The sequence below is a fragment of the Vigna umbellata genome, chromosome 6 (genome assembly GCF_029865625.1).
Source record: "Vigna umbellata cultivar VRB3 chromosome 6, Vumbellata_1.0, whole genome shotgun sequence".
Classification (NCBI taxonomy): Eukaryota; Viridiplantae; Streptophyta; class Magnoliopsida; order Fabales; family Fabaceae; genus Vigna; species Vigna umbellata.
Window position 1 is genome coordinate 4,179,292 of NC_142170.1, and position 21,329 is coordinate 4,200,620.

General features: G+C 30.4%; 2 protein-coding genes across 3 annotated transcripts; both read right to left on the reverse strand.

The window, feature by feature from the left end:
- Positions 1–1,173: 1,173 nt before the first annotated feature.
- Positions 1,174–8,495, reverse strand: LOC124832889 (RNA-binding S4 domain-containing protein). Its single transcript, XM_047307213.2, has 10 exons — positions 8,272–8,495; positions 4,167–4,276; positions 3,833–3,964; positions 3,672–3,745; positions 3,471–3,576; positions 2,838–2,906; positions 2,380–2,444; positions 2,204–2,302; positions 1,522–1,621; positions 1,174–1,432 (listed from the first exon to the last, which is right to left on the reverse strand). Exons 1-10 carry the CDS (start codon positions 8,423–8,425, stop codon positions 1,370–1,372), a joined length of 972 nt encoding a protein of 323 aa, XP_047163169.1. The 5' UTR covers positions 8,426–8,495; the 3' UTR covers positions 1,174–1,369.
- Positions 8,496–15,301: 6,806 nt separating this feature from the next.
- LOC124832884 (proton pump-interactor 1-like) lies at positions 15,302–19,870 on the reverse strand. Of its 2 annotated transcripts, none has more exons than XM_047307209.2 (8): positions 19,717–19,870; positions 18,666–19,073; positions 17,832–18,017; positions 17,544–17,723; positions 17,239–17,433; positions 16,627–16,725; positions 15,996–16,502; positions 15,302–15,921 (listed from the first exon to the last, which is right to left on the reverse strand). In XM_047307209.2, the coding sequence occupies exons 2-8, from the start codon at positions 19,032–19,034 to the stop codon at positions 15,598–15,600; spliced, it is 1,860 nt and encodes a 619-aa protein (XP_047163165.1). In that variant the 5' UTR covers positions 19,035–19,073; positions 19,717–19,870; the 3' UTR covers positions 15,302–15,597. The 2 variants fall into 2 exon arrangements, with proteins under 2 accessions (XP_047163165.1, XP_047163164.1); XM_047307208.2 differs by having other exon boundaries at positions 19,692–19,849.
- Positions 19,871–21,329: the final 1,459 nt, after the last annotated feature.

A 21,329-nucleotide genomic window follows, 5' to 3' on the forward strand; every position in this document is an offset into this window, starting at 1 on the left:
ATTTAAATGTAAAATTTTAAAATAATTTTATAACAATTTGAAATAAATATATTTAAAAATTTTAACAAATTTTAAATAAAATTTAATGTGAAATATAAATTTAAATAAATTTAATATTATTAAAAATATTTAATAAAATTATCTTTATAACATTTACATAAAAGTCCAATTTTACTTAATTTGAAAAGAGATGAAATTGAAAATTAAAAAAAAATGAGGATGAATAAAATCAAAATAACAAATATATAAACCATTATGAATAAAATTAAAATAATAAATATATAAACTATTATGATTGACTTGACACACATGACTTAATATTGATTCGTGATAAAATAATTTTTTAAAAATAACGTAATAATAATAATTAAAAAGACTAAAACAAAGTAAAATTAAAAAAAAACTTATGAAGTGACACATATTTTTGACTGTTAATATAATATCAATGAAAATGATTTAATTATTACACATTTTAAAAAATATAAATTTAATTGAGACTAATCAAAATATGGGAAAAGTTAAGACTTTTTCAACAAATACAAAGATCAACGAAGTTTTTTAATGGTTTAATTTTTAATTTACAACAATTTGTTTTCTAATGAATTTACTAATTTTTTTTCTTCTCTACTTTTATAATTGTTTTTCTTATGAATGTGTTGATGATAACGAAGAAGTAATAGAAAATGACTGTGAAGAGGGGACACGATTTGAGTGCCATCATTTAAGCTACTAGACCTGCAAGGAAAGGTTTACATTCTCAACCTTACACTGTTTTCAGTTTTTCATATCGTTGGATTTTTTAAATATTTTATTTGGAATTATTTATTTTCAAAATATTTAGTTTGGTGAAATAATTCAAATTTATTGAATTTTAATTTACTTATTTAAACAAAGTATTCCAGGTACGTGTAAAAATATTTAAGTATTAAACTATTGTTAATAATTAAAAAAATTAATATTAATTATCTTTGTTATGTTATTTTTTCAGTCAAAGATTGTTGTCCAAATATTAATATTAAATAATACAATTACTAGTATAAAATTCTAAAATTTATATTTGACTTAAAACTTCTTATCCAAATAAAATATTTTGTCATAAATGATTTTAATTTCTCTATAAAATATTGTAGTTTATCAGCAAATGGCATATCCCTCTATGCTACATGGTCTCAATTCAGAACAAGAAATCGTTTGGGCTGATATTACTGAATAAGATCACTATCAGATACAAATCACAGCTCTTGGTTTAAGATGAACATCAATAATCTTGAAATGGAGGGAATAATAATATTACTCTGTACAACTTTTGCCTCTCTCCAGTTTTACTTACATGAGGCTAAAGCTTCCTACAGAAATGTCTTCAGAACTTCTACAAATACCGAATGAGCTCCACTGCAAATTTTCCTTTCTTTGTAGAGTTTATTTCTCCTATCTGGTCCCAGATGAAGTGAAACATTACCAACTAATATAGCCAAAATCATTCAGATAATCCAATAATTATTTTAAGTTTTGGCAAGTTACCTTTAATCTTCCCTTTCCACTGACTGATACAATATCTCCACTCTTCAGTGTGTTTCCTTTGGTAGTAACAGGGATCCAGTTGACACGCACATCACCATTGCTACAAGCATATTTAGAACACAGTTATTGTATCTAACCAAGGTCTTGTCATCAAGAGCAAGCCATGCTAAATGTTCATTTCTCAAAATGTCCATATTTGATTAATATGATTTGTTTCAAGTGGAGTGCTAAACTATATAGACTATACACATAGGTTCTGATACTATCCTTTTTGACAGAAAATGAGATTTCTCTTTATGATAAGCTTTTTGGAATTCTAAGTTATAAGAAGTCAAATTTAATCTTATGAGGGTAACCTGTAATGATTAATTTCATGACTTATCACTCATATTCTCTCTTTCTTAGTGTGATGTCAATATCCTTTCCCAAAAAAAAAAATAAATATCAGAATGGTCTTTATTGATTTCTCATCAGATTATATGCCAAAATAGCTGCTAAAGTTCAAGCAGTTTTAGTTGCAAGAACATGAGTACATTTGTGGATAATGGCAACATTGAAAGAAAGGGGAAGAGGAAGCCATGCATAAATCTTTGCAATGTTCATAAGTGTATTGTAGGCAACCAACAAATTACAGATAATTGACAGATGAGATATTACTTAAGTTAAGTCCGAGATTACCAACCTTATCATCTCAACTAGCTTTGAGCGTGATATCTTAAATCCGGCACTAGCAAGTGCATCAACTCTTAGCGATGCTTCTATAGTTTTGAATGATTTTGTTCTGCACAATAAACAAATTCAGTAAGAGTCTAACTGACACAAATGTCAAGTGAAGTTGAGCTCAGTTTAATACTGCACCTTGGTGGTTCATAATCAAGAGAAATTAATGGTATCTTGGTGCAAGTTACAGGAACATTACGAACCTGAATAACAAGAAAGCAGTCAGAATGCTATTTAAGATTTCTCTAATATCTTTTTAGTTATTATTTCTAAGTTGTATTGGATTAGAACCTAAAACAAAAACAAACATAAAAATTGGCCCTGAAACACACCAAAATATTTCAACTTGTTAGCCTAGATATTTTTGGAATGGATATATATTATTCTTATAAATGAACTTAAGAAATATTATCTATATGAATATAAATAATTCTGTAATATTTCATTTTTTAACATTCTGCCATACTACTATCATAGATTTTTGGAAACAACGTTCATATCCACATCAATGGCAATCAAATATTAACTATTACAATCACAACTATTCCTTCTGAGAATTAGATTTTTAACTAGAAAAGTAAACTGTAAAAAGCTACCTTAACCAAGGTTGACATAAGAAATTCAACCAGTTCTGGCACAACAATAATTTGCGCACCCTGTTCTCCCTGGATAACAAAGATAACAAAGTCTAAGTTTCCTAAAATATGTATAGGCTGCTGTACATGCACACTGTAAAGTCAAACAGAACAAAATGGTAAAATAAAACTCAAAATGAAAGCAAACAAGAGCTACAAATGTCACACTTCTTAATATTGTTTTCTTGACAGATTTGACTCTTTTCTTTTTGGACACTGATTTGATTCAGTTTGGATCCATCGTAAGAATAATCTTCCTATTAAATGCACTCTATTGATACAAGTAGAAAGATAATAAAAATATTGACTCATCAAACAACAAAGAGAAGTCATCAACTTAGAGATAAGAGCAGATTAGACAAAAAAATCTTTTAGTATGTACAGGACAAGAGAAAACAGGGAAATTAGAACAAAATCAGCAAGTATAAAAACCATAAGACGAAAAAGTAACGTAACAAATTCCAGATTATGACGTACTATGAACAGCAAGTCCATTAGAAGCTAAAAATGTCTACACAACAACCTTAGCACTCATGTGAACATAGCAAGGTTTTAAACAGAACCTTCCTGAAATAAATTTAATTGAAGAAATACCTGCAATATAATATCCCCAAGTTTCTCCCTGACAATTCCTGTACCAAGAATTGAGCCAAGGAAGTCACCATGTGAGCAAGGTTCAAACTGGAAGTTCCCTTTAATGCTGAAGTAATTTTATGTAACTATTAGCACACTTCTAGAAACATTATTGGATCTAATGAGCTTGAAAACTTTTAGTAATGAAATTAGAAGATTTACCTTAATGCTGAAATAACATCTGGATCACTAGTCAGTTCTTCTGGATGTCCAACTGAAATCCGACAGCGTTCAGCCTATAGAGAATACAAGTGATACATCTACACAAAAATTCAAATAACTTTAGTATGGAGGGACTGGAAAGCATTTATCTGAATATTTACCTGAGGATAACCTCCTTGAGCAATTGCTTTCACGTCTGCTAATTTTTCCAAAATTTGCATAGATTCCTTTAGCACTGGAGGTGTTAGAAAATCTGTATGGAGAGTCTCCCGCTTCGATGATGCTCGTCTAGCCTACAACAAATGCATAACAACCAAGTCAGGGGTTAAATAATGATATATAGGGTAGGATTTTTAGACATGCCATAGTCCAAGGGCATGTATTTTTTACAGACAATCAGCATCAACCTTCCATGCTGGTAAAAAGGAGTACCAAAGTCATTGTGTGACGTAATGATGCTTATGGACTAGAGACCAGGAAAAAACAAGAAAGTACCATCTCAAGAATATGTTTTACTTCTTTTGCTACATTTCTTTCTCCTACTCCCTTGATTAGCACGTCAACTTCTCCCTTTAAAGCTTGAACTGCTTGACTTACACCTGAAGCTGCAATTCAAAAAACATTAAAAATGGAAACTGGATCAAGATTGAGAGCCCACATAATGCATACTTTACTAAACCAGCAGCTCAAAAGTAGCAAAAGAAGTTGTAAAATGAGGTTTGCATCAACTTATATATTTTAAATTGGTCTTATCTCTAGTCGATGTGGAACTTCCAACACACCCTCTCACGCGAGGTATATACATCTCGAGCGTGAGACTAGACATTGATGTCTGATAATGGCCCGATAATAGGCGGAACAATATGCCCAACAAACAACAAAATATCGTTAGGATAGGTTCTAACCTAGCTCTGATACCATGTTAAGAAGTGGACTTTAAGCTTAACTCAACCCCACAAAACCGGCTTGTAAGGTAAGGTTTGCACCCACTTATATATTCTAAATTGACCTTATCTCTAGTCGACGTGGGACTTCCAACAAAAGTCATGAATATTTCTTTGTTATCACCCTGTACACCTATTTTCTAAGCACTAATCAATCAATAATCATACCTTAAAATTGGTTAGTACTTAAGAGTAGGGGCATTTACAGGATTTAATAATGCACGTTATCTAGTCAAAACCATTACTAGAATATCTGACATGTACATTACCACTGACACCAATAAGTACTCTAGATGACATTAGTTAGAACAAACAACCTTATACCAAATTGCCGCAGTTTCTCAAGAAAAGAATCAGATCATCGGTAGCAACATATGGAGATTGCTACAATGTTGAGCCAGAAGTTGGAATCAAAAACAAGTGGGATATATATTTCAGTGGACATAACATTGAAAACACTGCCATGGACCATCACTTTGTCTCAATTCAAAAGTTTTAGGCATTATGTTCAAAAGTCCTTCCAGATTATACACTCCTTACCTGGTTCATTAATATCCACACAAGAACTACTTCACTAGTCCACTCAAACCCACATTCCTGTGACAATTTAATTCTCAACAATTTCCCCTTAAACTAAACGCAAGTACTTAACACTCCTTGTCCCGAAGCCTTTTGATGAGTGCATATTTATGTCCACATTTATGCTTTAAAATTCAAATTTTTGATGGGATAATTGTGCTTAAATGGTTGATTTTAAGTGAATTTGTGATGATTGGAATTATTGGGTTTGGGAAATAAAGAGACGTAAAAAGTGAGTTTTAGTGCATAAATTATTCTTGGATGTTCTAATGTTTATTTGTGCAGCTGAGAATATAAGTTTTATTGGTCCAAATGGCAATTCAAGACCCAAAATCAGATTTTATTTGGAAAAATCAGAAGGGGCTAAAGTGCAGATAGAGGAAATTTTAGGGTATTTGTGCAATTTTGGAAAGTCAGAAAATCTAAAAGATAAAATTCAGTTGTTGAATTTAATTTGGGAATATCAACAGAAAATATCTTCCAAATAATTTTATCATTATCTAAATCTTTTAGTTATTTGGAAGATATAGGATATAAGATAATTGAGATAATATCTATCAAATATTCTTTAAAACTGATTTAATCTAATGAATATTTGAAAGATATAATATATCAACAGAAAATATCTTATCAACAAACTATTCAAAGTCCAAGCCCAATCAAGCCTATATAAAGAGACCCAAGGGAGGCAGAAAAAGGGGACTTCACTTAATTCATTCATTCTCTCATACTCCTCTCACTTTTCTTTCATCTTGTATTCAACTCCATTCATGGAGAGGTAAGCATCTAGGGCTATTCTGTTGTAATTCCATGACGGATTCCGAGGTTACATTCAGTTAATGCAATTGTTTACTTTGATTATTGATTTAAGTTGTTCTCTCTATGTCTTTCATCTCTCTATCTTGTTAAAAGCAAAGATTTTTGCATCATAATGTGTTTGAATCTACATGCATATTGATTATATTGATTATATTCATGGAGAGGTAAGCATCTAGGACTATTCTGTTGTAATTCCATGACGGATTCTGAGGTTACATTCAGTTAATGCAATTGTTTACTTTGATTATTGATTTAAGTTGTTCTCTCTATGTCTTTCATCTCTCTATCTTGTTAAAAGCAAAGATTTTTGCATCATAATGTGTTTGAATCTACATGCATATTGATTATATGAGTTTTAGGGTTTCTAGGTTTAAATTGAGAATCTACTTTGATTTAATTTAGGAACTTTCATATGATTAAATGGTTTTTACTATCAATTGAGAATGTACTTTGATTGATTAGTAATAACTTCAACTATAATCAATTGAGAATTTACTTTGATTGATTAGCTTTTAATTTGGTTAGGAGATTTAAGAATAGACATGATTAAACACAATAGAATTTGATTGAGAATGTACTTTGGTTGAATTTATTGTGAATAATCTAGAAATGTTTTGCATTTGATTGAGAATTTACTTTGGTTAAATGCATGATCGCCCTCGAATTAATTAAGAATGTACTTTAATTAATTTGAAACTTAAACAATAATCAATTGAACAATTATCCGTGAATAACCGATGATGAATCTATATTGGAAAAACAGTGGAATTAGCCTATTTCATCGTAACTGTTTTTAAGTTTCTTATTTGTTCTTTAAACATTCTCCAAACATTATTTTTATTCATAAGCATTGCATAACATTCATAAGAGTCAGATATTCGAAAGCAATTCCGTGTTCGTTGGGAGACGACTCAGGGTTACGTTAACCCTATCTACTTTCTTAAATACTACTTGGCAATACTGAAGTTGCCTTGAAAAGTAGTATTAATTTGATAGCCTCAACGACAGCGTATCTCCTTTTCCTGGTAATCAATAGTTAATATTTTCATGAGCACAGAAAGCGTATTTTTCTAAGATCAACATGCCTACCCACGTTTTGGCATTCTTCAGTCTTCACCAAACCAACCTACACTACACTGTTTTCTCATCACCAAGAAAAAACCTACTTTTAAAAGCCAACAAAGTCATGTACGTTAGCACTCATTTCCAGAAATCTTTTATCACTCGTCACTAGGTTGAGCCCGATCAAAACCGTCAACTTTCATCCAAGTACATATTCCCCCCGATAGCCAAAAACATCACAGCTAAAACCTTTTAGGTCACTTCTTCAAAACGCCGATCACAGCTCTAGTTGATTTGGTTAACTGACCTGTCAAGCACTTTAATCAATACTATTCTATGAGTTTCATTTATAACACATCAGTCCTCAACAACATTGATAATGTTTCTCTTAGTTCCTGTTACAGATCCACACCTCAAAATTAAGAAGAAAGCAGAAAATATAAGTAAACACTGACATTCTGTATGATTTGCAAGTTAAAGGAAAAACAGAAGGATAACAAATCCTACAACTCAGAGCTAGGCTCCTCTAGAAACACCAAAGAGGTTCCCCTTGTCTCTAGCCAAAAAACACTCCCCCCTCTAAAACGCTCCCTGGCTACTATTGTAACACAATACCAAAGCCCCTTCACTATAGCAGGCGTACAGTATATCAAGTTCAATATAATCAGTGAAACAAGAGGAACACCCTTGCCAAATTACAAACGGCATGCATACAAAAAATTCATGAAACCCCTTTGTCCATTAAGCAATATAAATTCATATACACGTGAGTTATAAACATAATGTACCACAAAATTAAAACAACAGGTAATGAAGATTAAGATAAGATTACGAGAGGTTTACCAATTTCAGACACAATAAGATGGGAGTTAGTATGTGTCTTCAATGATTGAATAAAAAATTATTGTTTCTTATTGTTAGAATTTGGTATTTCAAATTTTCAGAACACGACAGTTATTAACTTTGTTGTGGCTGCAATCGATAAACCCCTTTCTTTTATCTTTATCTTCATTAAGGGGTATTATTAGAATTCTCCACTCTGTCAAACCACACACCCACAATTTCTTATATCATAAAGATTGCAGCTTTTAAGAGGGTAAACATAATGCGCAAGCGAAGGTAAAAAAGGATCAGATTACATACAGGTAGCATCAATAAATAAAGGAAAATTCAAACCGGAAGAAGTAAGTATAAACCTGAACTAGTAGAAACGGATAGAATATGAGAGGAAAGTTTCCTTTGAAAAGAGAAGGTGGCATTGCTGTTGATGATATGAGAATGTGATACTGCAAATGCCTGAGCTGCTCTTCTTAGAATACATGCAGTTCCAAAGCTTGTGGCTGCAGCCATGGTGGTTCCACCTTTGTTGGGATGACCTCGAACTCACCAACACCACCGAAGAGTTATGTTGTCTCTTATTTTTCTTTTTATTTTTCCATTTTGTGATTAAGATTGAAAATAACTTGTAATTATATTTTCATCATGACTTTTATTCTTTGTTTTACCATTATACTATTATCATTAGTCCACTTTTAAAGTTTATCCTAAATATCAAATTATATATATATATATATATATAGGAGTTTACTAACGCGCGTATGCCTATTTTTCAGTTGGTACATTTTAGCAATGTGTACCGAATTTTAGTAGACAAAAATACCTTTATATATCATTATATATCATGAATTCTAAGTTTTAAGGTTAAGGGTATTTTAATAATTTTCATTCTCAAAACTTAAAAAAAAAAAAAGAAACCCCCCAAACCCTTACTCACATCTCTCATTCCTCTCAATCCTTTCTCTTTCATCTCTTTCACTCCAACCTTTTCTCTGTCATCCCTACTGTAGCCCCAATTGAAAAAATCAGAAACACTTGCCTTTAAACAATTTGTCTTTCTAAAGAGTTGAGTCATTCACATATTCACCTTGAGGCAAATGTTCATTCAAGATTTCTTCAATTTCACCATCTTCACTAATTTCTCTAATTTCATCATCTGCATATGTTGAATCATCATCTCTAAAACAACCCTCCAGGCCAATTACCAATTCTTTCGGATGTCATTATGCTTGTGAAAATTAGATAAGACAAAAATTATAAAATAAAAACTCATTATTAAGTCATTTTTTGTAAGAAATTGTTTAACAACAAGTATTTCTGATTTTTTTCAGGTCAATTACCAATTCCTTTATGCTTGTGAAAATTGAATAAAATTAAATAAGACAAAAATTATAAGATCAAAACTCATTATAAAATCATTTTTTTGTAAGATTGTTTAAATTGGGGCTATAGTAGGGTGTTTCTGATTTTTTTCAATTGGGGCTACAGTAGGGATGACAGAGAAAAGATTGGAGTGAGAAAGATGAAAGAGAAAGGGTTTACATGAGAGAGGTGAGTAAGGGTTTGGGGGTTCTTTTTTTTTTTGTTTTGAGAATGAAAATTATTAAAATACCCTTAACCTTAGAACTTAGAATCCATGGTATATAAGGATATTTTTGTCTACTAAAACCCGGTACACATTGCTAAAATGTACCAACTGAAAAACAGACGTACGCGCGTTAGCAAACCCCATATATATATATATATATATATATATATATATATATATATATATATATATATATTTGCGTATTAGATAAGATAATTGATTATATAATTCAATATAAATATATGAGATTTATTTATGATTTGGATTATGTAGGTTTAGCTTGAAATCCAACCTATAATTACAATTTTTTATTTTTTATTTTAGATTTGTTTTAGTTTTAATATTTGTAACTTTTTAACTTTACTTATACCCATTATATTTATTATTTCTAAAAAAGTGTTTTAGAATATTTTACAGAAACAATTTAAAAAATTAAAAAATTTAACGACATTTTTTTGTTCAAAATTAGTAGTTATAATTGATTAACTAAATTTAATTGTTAGATTGAGTTAAAAAAACAGTAAAAAATAAGATGTAATCCAACTTATAGGTTTTTTTCAATTTTTTTATTAAGCTGAATGAATGTAACCATTCATTTTCTTTATATATATATATATATATATATATATATATATATATATATATATATATATATATATATATATATATATATATATATAAGCATACTAATTGATGTTCTTGATCCATTCATGCATTCCTTCCTATTTCTTTGGTAACACGATGATAACAAAAGAGTAAACCATACACTAAAAAACATAAACGATAGTAAACTGGTATTCTAAAAAATTATACTATAGTTTTAGATATTATGTTCATAATAAAGGATTTAAGTTATAACCTGTAAAGAAAACTTGAACATTATGGCCATAATAAAGAGTCTATCACATGGTAGTATATCTTTTCTTTATTACACGTTGACTTAATCATTTATCAAATATCACAACATTTTATACTTATTCATCCAAACATATCACAATGAAACTCCATAGAATTTAAAGTATTAATTAGACTCTAAGACTACACACTTGTTATACTTAACCCTATCTTCCAAAGATATTCATTGTCATCCATGATCATATCTCAATAACACATGTATAACATGTGATACATCATTTATAAGTAGTTTTTAGCCATGAAACTAAAACTATCCATGATAACCTCTTTAAGTTCTCACTCTACAAATTTTTCGCTATGTGAATCCAAAACTTAGTAGAGTTAGGATAATCTAATCAAGTCATTTCATAAATACATTTAAACACATCAATCATACATTACTTCTCTACCTTGAGAAAATTTCAAATTCTTGCTCAAAAAATCATATAGTCGAGATAATTCATACAATTTCAACATAATTAAGATATATTTATTAACACAAGACAGTACTCGACGGCAAAAATGCAACAACCAAAGCTACCTCAACAGATTCACTAACTTGATTTTTCCACATGTTGCTCAATTCAAATTGCCCATTTGTTTTATCTCTATATCAATTACAATTTATAGTTTAAATAATCTAATTTATATAATGTTGTCAAAACGAGTCAAAATTCGTGAACCAACCCGACCCATGAAGGTTCAAGCAGGACTAGGATGAAAAAAAATTGAAATTTCGATAGGATGAATTTTGAGCCTAGCTCACCTAGGTTGAACCCGTGGCAAACTGTGTTGACTCACCAACCTACCTAATTATATATTACTTTGTGTTTCAATATTATTAGTCAATACTTTTTCTATTGTATTGTGGATGAAAATAAAGAAAAAGATGCTTCAAGAGAAAAAAAAATTATGGATTTATCCATTCAAGACTTTATAGATATATTAGTGACACAAAAATTATCAATGTTAAATGATTTGCTTTTTGTGCTTGCTTTTATATTGTATTTGGAGTTTAAGATGATTTTGGATTATATTGTATTTTTTTTAATTGTCTCTAGAGTTTAACATCATTTTGGACGAAAAATTATTTAGATTTGCATTAGAAAAAAATAATAATTTTTCTTAATTGAAAAAAAAAACTTTTATTGAAGTGAGCTAGTGAGTCAACCTATTTAACTTACCAACTCATGGTAGACCGAGCCAGATTCAAAATTTATCAGTTTGCTAATAAGTAACTCAAGTTAGGTTAACTCACTAAGTGTCAATGGTCGGTTGAATCAGATGACCCATTTTGACAACATTAAATTAAGACATCTTTGAATATCACAATGTACAAAAAACAATACACACCATATACCATATATCAAATGTATTCTAACAAATTTCACAATTATTCTCATTCAATACAACTACATGTTCATAAATCTCCATATTAACACTTTATTAGATATAATACACTCAAATACGCTATATTACTATAGCACGATACAATTTGCTATAAATTCTAGCTTTCCTTACCTTCATTAATTAAACATCTAAAGCTCTATAATTATTCCTTCATGATCCCTAGTCTAGCAGCTCTACCAACACAAAACAAGCTTATCTCAGTTAATATAACCCACTACAAGATCACAAATACACATAGACTCAAATTGAAGAAGAAGGGTTGCATGCGGCTTGCCTAGCTTAAATCATGGACAGAACCAATCACATTTCTAAAAAAGGATGAAGAGAGAACTTACCATAAAAAGTATCCAAATCAGGTGGATGAATAAAATTCTCCATCATGGTGGTCTCAAATTAAAAAATAGACAAGAGATGAGTGAAAAAGTTTAAAGAGAAGTAGAGGAGATTGCGATAAAAGTTTTTAGAAAAAAATAACAAAGAATTTTATATGAACTCTTTGTAATAAAACCTATTTATAGTTTAGCATTTTATTAATAAAACCTATTTATAGTTTAGCATTTTATTAATAAAATATACATATATCATTTTATTAAACCTTCTATAATTTTATAATTACTAAGGTTTTCACAAGTTATAGAAATAATTATGTGATTATACAAAATGAATTTCGTACAAAATTTAATTGTAAAAATTTTAATTATACAAAATTTAATCTTACAATTATATACATTTTTTTATTTTTCCAAGAAATTTATCGAACTTAACTTTATACAATTCTTAATATTTTAATTTATATTATAGAATATATATTATATAAACCCTAAAGCAAACATCATCTCAATCAACCGACCTAAGAGATCTTAACCTACATATGTTCGAATAACACGATACCATGTGCTTAAAACATAACAATATCAAAATTAGAGGGTTACTCTCTACACCACCCCTAAATGTTTCCTACACCACCACATTTTTTAAAAATTTCAAAACTATCCTTTATATTTTAAAATATCATACACGCCCACATTTTTTCTTCAACGGACATCGACATTCGTTGAAGAAAACATACTTCAACGGATATGTCACATCCGTTAACAGATGTGGCTACATCCGTTTAAGGTTTCTTTTAGTTTATTAATTTAATATAATTAGTTAAACGGATGTACCACATCCATTATAGTTTTTCTTTTCATTTTAGTTTTTAGTTTATTAATATATTATAATTTAAATTAATATATAAATATTATTTAATTTTTTAAATTTATTATATAATTATATATAAATTAATTTTATTTTATAATAAAATAATTATTATTAAATTAATTTATATATTATTATTTAATTAATTCTTATAATATATTATATATTAATAGTTAAACGGATGTGTCACATCTTAACGGATGTGCCACATCTTAACGGATGTGCCACATCTTAACGGATGTGCCACATCTTAACAGATGTGGTGACATCCGTTAAGTTTTTTTTAAGTTTATTAATATATTATAATTTAAATTAATTTATAAAGAATATTTAATTTTATTTTAAATTTATTATATAATTATATATAAATTAATTTTATTTTATTTACTAAAATAATTATTATTAAATTAATTTATATATTATTATTTAATTAATTATTTTAATATCTTATATATTAATAGTTAAACGGAAGTGTCATCGGTTAAAGCTTTTTTTTAAGTTTATTAACATATTATAATTTAAATTAATTTATAAAGAATATTTTATTTTATTTTAAATTTATTACATAATTACATATAAATTAAATTTATTTTATTTAATAAAATAATTATTATTAAATTAATTTATATATTATTATTTAATTAATTATTATAATATTATATATTAATAGTTAAACGGACGTGCCACATTCGTTAACGACATCCGTTAAGGTTTTTTTTTAAGTTTATTAATATATTATAATTTAAATTAATATATAAATATTATTTAATTTTTTAAAATTTATTTACATAATTATATATAAATTAGTTTTATTTTGTTTAATAAAATAATTATTACTAAATTAATTTATATGTTATTATTTAATTAATTATTATAATATATTATATATTAATAGATAAATGGATGTGACACATCTGTTAACAGATGTGACACATCTGTTAACAGATGTGACACATCTGTTAACAGATGTGACACATCTGTTAACAGATGTGACGACATCTGTTAACAGATGTGACGACATTTGTTAAGGTTTTCTTTCTTTTTAGTTCACGGATGTGGTCATATCTGTTGACGAATATCAACATTCATTGATATTGACATTCGTTTTATTGGAAGGACAAATTAGGTATGTGATAGTGTAAGAAGACTTTGATGGTGGTGAAGGAAACAACACTCAAAATTAAATTAAAATCACAGATAAAATACATTAACAAAATATTGTACAAATAAATTAAGATAACTAATCATATAGATTAAATTCATCATAAATACAATACAAATAACACATTACATAAGAATGTTTTATTATTAGAATAATTATTACTATTTTAACATATTACACTAACTTAAATAATGTCTTTTGTAGACACAATATCAAAGAGACAAAGAGACAGAAACATGAAAATGAAATTGGAATATACTTGAAAACTTGTTTGTATCTCTAAGGTGAAATAATCAAAGAAATACAAATTTATCAAATGGCAGTAAAAAAACTCCTACATTCATATGTTGAACTTATTTTCTTAATTCAAAACCTATTTCCTTTAAGTTTAAAAGTTTCTGTAAAAGAAAATAACTAATCAAATTAAATTTATTTATAACTTCTGAGTAATTAGAAGTTCATGTTAAGCATAGATGCTATGAAGAAATTTATTTATAACTTCGTTTATGTATATATTGAGATAAAAAAAATAGAAAAATTATATGCACAAATAAAATAAAAAAATTAAAGAAATTATATGTTAAGTTTTTACCATAAAATTTGTATAAAAACTAAAGTTTGAGATAAATTTGTGCAATCGTATCTATAATCATTCTTCTAGAGATGTCCAAAGAAATTCCCAAGTGTTCAATAATTGACTATGATTGGACAAAACAATTTGAGAAAAACCTCCAACCCTGACTAAAGGTTGAAAGAGACTACTTTGAGCATGTTTGGACATCGACTAATCTCATTTTCAAAAGTACTTCCCTACTAAAAGATACAAAGATTATTTTTACCCTAAAGTACTTTTAGCACTAAGTATACTTCAACTCTTATCCAAACATGCACTTTGCTGACAAAGTTATGCAATTTCAAACATGCACTTTGCTGACAAATTTATGCAATTTCAAGAAACGCACCAGTGGACAAAGTGTAATTTACCTAAAACTTTTAGCCTTTAACACTTTGCTATTTGTGCCTACACTTTTGAACTTCTACTTGGGTGTTCTTAAGCCAATGATTATTTCATATTGGTACCTTTTGTACCTTAATAAAGACATTCATGCTCATTGTACCATCACATCTCAAGTCATGTTCAACCAATATGTAAAATCTTTGATCATAAAGTTCAGTATATCACACTACGTTCTTGTCAACAATTAACTATAAAAACAAATTAAAGCTTCCGGTAACATCTCATGAAAACTGAACAAAATTTGAAAAGTACAAAGTCAAGCTAAAAAGTAGTATTCATGCAACTTCTCCCCAACGCAGGAGCTAAGCACAACAAAGTGTTTGATCTATTTCTCTCAAGAGGGTGTATAGAACATGAATATAACTTATGCTACTTCACAAACCTAGCCACCCCGCCTTCTACATCTAAACATCTCAGAAAAGATAGATGTATCCAAGCACTGCCAAAAGGAGGACTAACAAAGCAGCAACTGCAGCTGCACCCCACACCCAGTAATTGTTAGACTTCTTACGCTTAAGAATGACTTTTGGAACAGAATCTGGGCCTCTTGCTCGGTTCCTGGACCTGATACCAATCTCCTTTTGGACCTTTTCCTTCACAGGAGCAGGGGCTTGAATGTCATCGTCAACCTTTTCTGCTTCAGTAGTCTCAGCAACTTCATCTTTTGGTTCATCCTCAGGGTTAGCAACAACTCCAGCAGCACCTGAAGCTTTCTTCTTTGCTTTCTTCTCACGGTCCTATAAAAACTGGTTTCAGGTTTTCGACAAGGTATAACTACAGAATGTCAAATAGAAATGAAGAATCAAATCACCTTAAGCTTCTTCTCAGCTTCCTTTTGTGCTCTGATTGCTGCTTTGGCTGCAGCTTTGTCAGCTAACTTCTTCTTTCTTTCCAGGGCCTGCTTTGCTTTCAAAATTTCCTCCTCACGCTTCATCTCTTTCAGCTTTGCAGGATCAATTTCAGGCTCCTTGGCAGGGGTCACCTTTTTGGGATTTTCAAATTCATATTCATCAGTTACTGCTGAATCCTTAATGTCTGGTTTGGATTTCAAATCTTTCCCTTTGCTTTTGGATTCTTTCTGAGCAGGCAAAGTTTCTTGTGGAGAAGGCTTAGGCTCCTCCTTTGGCTGTTTTGGAACAGTTTTTGCTATTGCTTCAGCTTCAGCAAGTTTTGGTTCTTCCAGTAAGGGCTTTTCATCCGGGTTCCTCATCCGTCCATCCCGACTTAACTGACGCATATCCAATGAGGCCAAAATTCTTTTTTCATAATCATTCCTGAATGCTTTGTCACTGTTCCAGAGTGCCATAAATTTCTCAACCTGGAATCAGGGGGGAAATGTAAGATTCAATATCATAACCATCAGTGAAAAAAGCAGGAAAAAAGTGTGCAATGCATCACTAAATATTGAATAGTTAGTATGAACCAATATTATGAGGACAAACCTCTGTCTGTGAAACTTCATCAAGAGCATTGATATCTTTCTTTGCAGCCAGATCCCGTGCTTTGTTCAAAACTGCTCGACTTTGATAGAAATAGGAATTCTGAACAAGAAAATATTATTGCGAATTCAGATATTATTCCACTGTGCTACATAGCACTGAAATAAACAAATTAGTTTAAAAATAGATTCAAAAATAAACAACTTCGGGCATGCTTTCATGAAACTTATATCAAGAACAAAATTCTACTTTACAGTGCTAAAGTAAATAGATATGCTAAATAATTGCTAATTTGGCAGAACTCCAAGATTCCAGTTTCAATAATGTGTCAACTGGGTTGCTAAAACAGCAAGTTATATGCAAATAACCACATGTTTCTTTCCATCTTCAAAAATCTATCAATATTAAATGAGATGGAAACAGAAAAATAAGGTCCAACAAAATTATTTCTAACACCCCATTCTCCACCTTCTCTACCTAAACACCAGATGAAATTAAAAAACATTTCTTCCTCTTTCGCATCCATATATTCTTCTTTTTCATTTTCTACCCAGTTTACCAAGCACATCCTAAAGAAATCACATTAGAGTGCTCATATTTTAAAGTGAAACATACCCCCTCCTCACGCTGTTTTTTAAGCTGCTGCATGCTCTCAAAAGATTTGTCCCTTTTCTGAGATATGGCTGTCAGTTCCTCCTGTAGAGACTGAATATCCTTGTCAATGGCTTTCAGGGCATCATCGATTTGCTTGATTTTGGACCGAATTGCTTCTCTCTCTTTCTTTACTCCATCCAAATCCCCACCTATAAGCTGCAATGGAAGTTAATTTCTCAAAAACCTTTTGAATAATAATACTCATTTATTCAAAATAGTCTTGATAGGTGGAAATTCATTAGCATAAACAAATAAAACCATCTTACCTTGACCTGATCTTGAATGGCTTCTTTCTGCCCCATAGACTCCTGTAACTTGGTTCTCATTGCAGCATTGGCAATAACCTTCTCCCTTGTCCCCTCAAGCTGTTTGATTTCTCGGAGGAGTTGTTTTTCTTCAGTCAATGGAATGCTCTCATGCTGTATGCGGTACTGCAAACTATATATCTGCGACCATCAATCACACAAGAGTAGTGAGTAATGGAGAATAGATATTGGGATAACTAGACAAATTGATGAACTCTGAACTAGAAAGAACTCAGACTCATAACATACAACACTGTTAAGTTCCTCCTCAGATGAACACAAACCACCCCGGCCCACATTATTTGTATTGCGCAGCTTGCCCAGTGCTTGCTGCAAAGGTTCGATCTCTTTTATTTTCTCATCCACAATACTCTGAAATTGCCTACTGTCACCTCTTAGAGACTTGATTTGAGAAATCAACTCGGCTCGTCCTGACTGCAATGAATATATAATTATGTTAGATGCTCGATGAGAAAGAATCATCATATCAAGTCATTTCATTCTGCAAAAATTAACTCTCATGAAAAGGATGCAAGCCCCATAATTTTTTCTTATAATTTTTCCAGTGAACTTTGTTCCAAAACTATTTCCTATGGTTGCTGGCACCAAATGCACTACTATCAATGGGCTCAATAAATGTTTAAATTACACAGTTATAGTCAAATAATACAGATAAGCACTGCAACAATAAGTATCAAATTAAATAACTTTCTACACGAATGTAAGAGATGCTGCCTGCCAAACATACAAACATATAAAGGCTTCGCTCAATAGTGACAGTTTAGAAAGTAGGATGAAGGAGAGTGTGATCCCAATGTAATCAAAGGCAAAAAATCACCCTTGAGAAACTAGGTCTCCCATCACCTTGAGCCAAGGTGCATCAAAATCCATATGAAGGTTCACGAAAGAAACATGTAATCAGAAAATAAATTATTTAATTTTTTATGCATAAAGGTTGGATATAATTTTGAAAACAATTGTTTGCTGCTTAGAGTCTCAAAGATTAACAATTAGTTTTTTTACAACACCATTACATAATGATACTTTTCAACAAGCAACCAAAATGAATTCTTCTCAACTCACCCGCTTTGCCTTCAGTGCTTCAGTGATCTGAAAGCGAGCTTGATTTTTCTTGGTAATCTCTTTGTCAAGCACATCAATTTTAGACTTTATGGTTGGATCCTCATAAGGTCGCCACCTGACAAAATAATAAGAATGAATCTGCTTAGGTGCAGGCCACTCTTCGGCAGCATCTCTCGGCACATTCACCTCAGAAACATCATTCCCTTTTGCCGATTCATCTCCATGTGACCCAAATTTGATGGCCTCCACAGCTCCTACATCTTTTTCCAGCTTCCCATTCTCCTTCTCATGTAAAACAGGTTTTCCTCCTTCAGCACCATTCTCCACTGGTCCTTGAACCATCTCAAATCCCGCAACCTCGACCGCCATGGTTCCAACTGCAAGACAGCCTCACAAAATCCAAGGAACCTAATAATTCCAAAGCAATAAAGGGAAGATTCATGAGCATATACAGTTCATTATTTTGATCCACAGGCTCAATAAGCAGGTAAACAAATGCTAAATCACAAATCAAACAGAAAATATTAAGAAACATTAACCGTGTATCATTATTATTATCATGTTATTATTATGGAATAACAACCAAATACACATAAACAAAGACATATATGCTAAACGAAAGCACAAGAAAACTAAAGACATCAACTCCACATGTCCGCTCAGTAAATACATAAATTTCATCAATTCTATTACCAATCACGTTAAATGAACAAAGGGATCTAAAGATTAACACCTTCATCTCCAACATGCAAACGAAACAATCCACCACCAACAAAGCTACAAACCACGATTTAACAAAAAACATTATTTTCCAGACAAAAATCCACCTTCTTATTTGACTAAACCCAATGTACAAATCCGAATCCCAGAGTGGAGAAAAGACGTTAAAACAAAATTCCAAAAGGGTATGATCTGAATAAATAGAACGATCAACCTACCATAGATGCATCGGGAAAGACAAAATCTTTGAATCTAAAAACCATTCCAACAAACTAAAAACAGCACAAACAATGAATTAGAGAATACCCAAATGGAGAACGAAGAGAATTACAGCAAAGGAAGTCCTCCTCTTTCAAAAGGGTCTCCAAATTATGAATCAGATCTCGAGTTCTCCGACCCGAACCTATAGCCCCTCCTTGCTGCGATGACTTAAAACAAACCCAGTTTCTGAGAGAAATAAGAATTAACAGTTTTTATTTATATAAACAAAAGCCTAGATTTTTTTTTTCATGTGCGGATTTCGCACCTATATTTTCTTCTAGTAAAATGTAGGACTACGGTGTATCTTGACGCTGTTATTTTAAGTAGGATTTTATTTTCCTTTTCTAGACTTTTAGGGGTTTTGCAATTTTTATTTCTTTACCTAAAAACTTTCTTCATTGCACTTTATTGAATATGTATATCTAAATTTAAAAGATAAAATTCTCTTAACCCAAATCAGAATCTAAAAGATAAGTATATGCGTTATTTTAGTTACATTTGGTGACATGTAAATTCAGATTAAAAATAAGTTATGTTGTAATGTAAGATATTAATTTATAATTTGGACGTTGTTAAGAATAAGATTCGGCATGATTATATGATTATTATCCTTGTACTTTGTTCTAAAGATAATTTGGTCAATTAAAAATAAGTCTTTGATCATTATTTGTGGCAAAATCTAAGGAGCTAGCCACTATATTGTATAAACGAAAATAGTATATAATATGATAAATAAAATTTGAGATTTTTTTTCATACTTGTTATAAATTATTGAAAACTAAACAAACTTAATTTAAAAACAAGATTAATTTTTTTTATAATCGTAGAGCGAATCCAGAGGTTTCTCGCATAATGACCCAACTCGTTGTTCGAATAAACTTCCAGTAGTACCAGACCTCAACCCCCTTCATATAACGCCCCAACTCGCTATACGAAAGTTTAGACAGTGGCCCAAACCCCTAAACACTCGCTATGCGCCACCTTTCGCTATTCGAATTAATTTGGCAGTGACCCTAGACCCCCTCCAGTCGCTCAGCTAAATGATTCGTTGTGCGAATCATCAAACAAAGAGCAAACCCCATAGCCATTCGCACAGAGCATGTAAGACCCATGAAAAATATTTACAATTTTATTACTAGTAAAAATATATTTCTTTGTTAATGGAAAATATAATAAGTTTATAATATAAAATGTGGAAAGTTAAATAAGAAATTTTGGTAGCTTATTGGTAGAAAATTTTGGTGATGGGTTCAAACTCTTTTCTACCTTTTATGTAAAAAAAATCGAAAAAGTAAAATAAAATTTAAAATATTGATAATGGAGAAAGCATTCAGATTTGAAGGCATTATTGAGGAATCCATTATGAATCCATTATGTAAGTGGTGATTAAGAAATTAATATAATAAAATAATATTAAAATAATAAATAATATTAAAAAAATTGATGAATAGTAAATTTTTTTGATTATAAATAGCCATAAGGGGGAGGCTATTTTTCACAAAGAGAGGAAGAATCAAGTGAGAAACCTTGAGAAATAGACAAGAAAGAGTTAGGAAGAAATTTTTAGTTGCAAGAAGAGTAGAGCCTCTGGAGGGTTTTCGGGAAAAACAAATTCAGAGCAAGAGAAGTCTGGAATAGAGGTAGGGGAGCTAATTCTCATGAACCTTTAATTGTCTTGAAGCA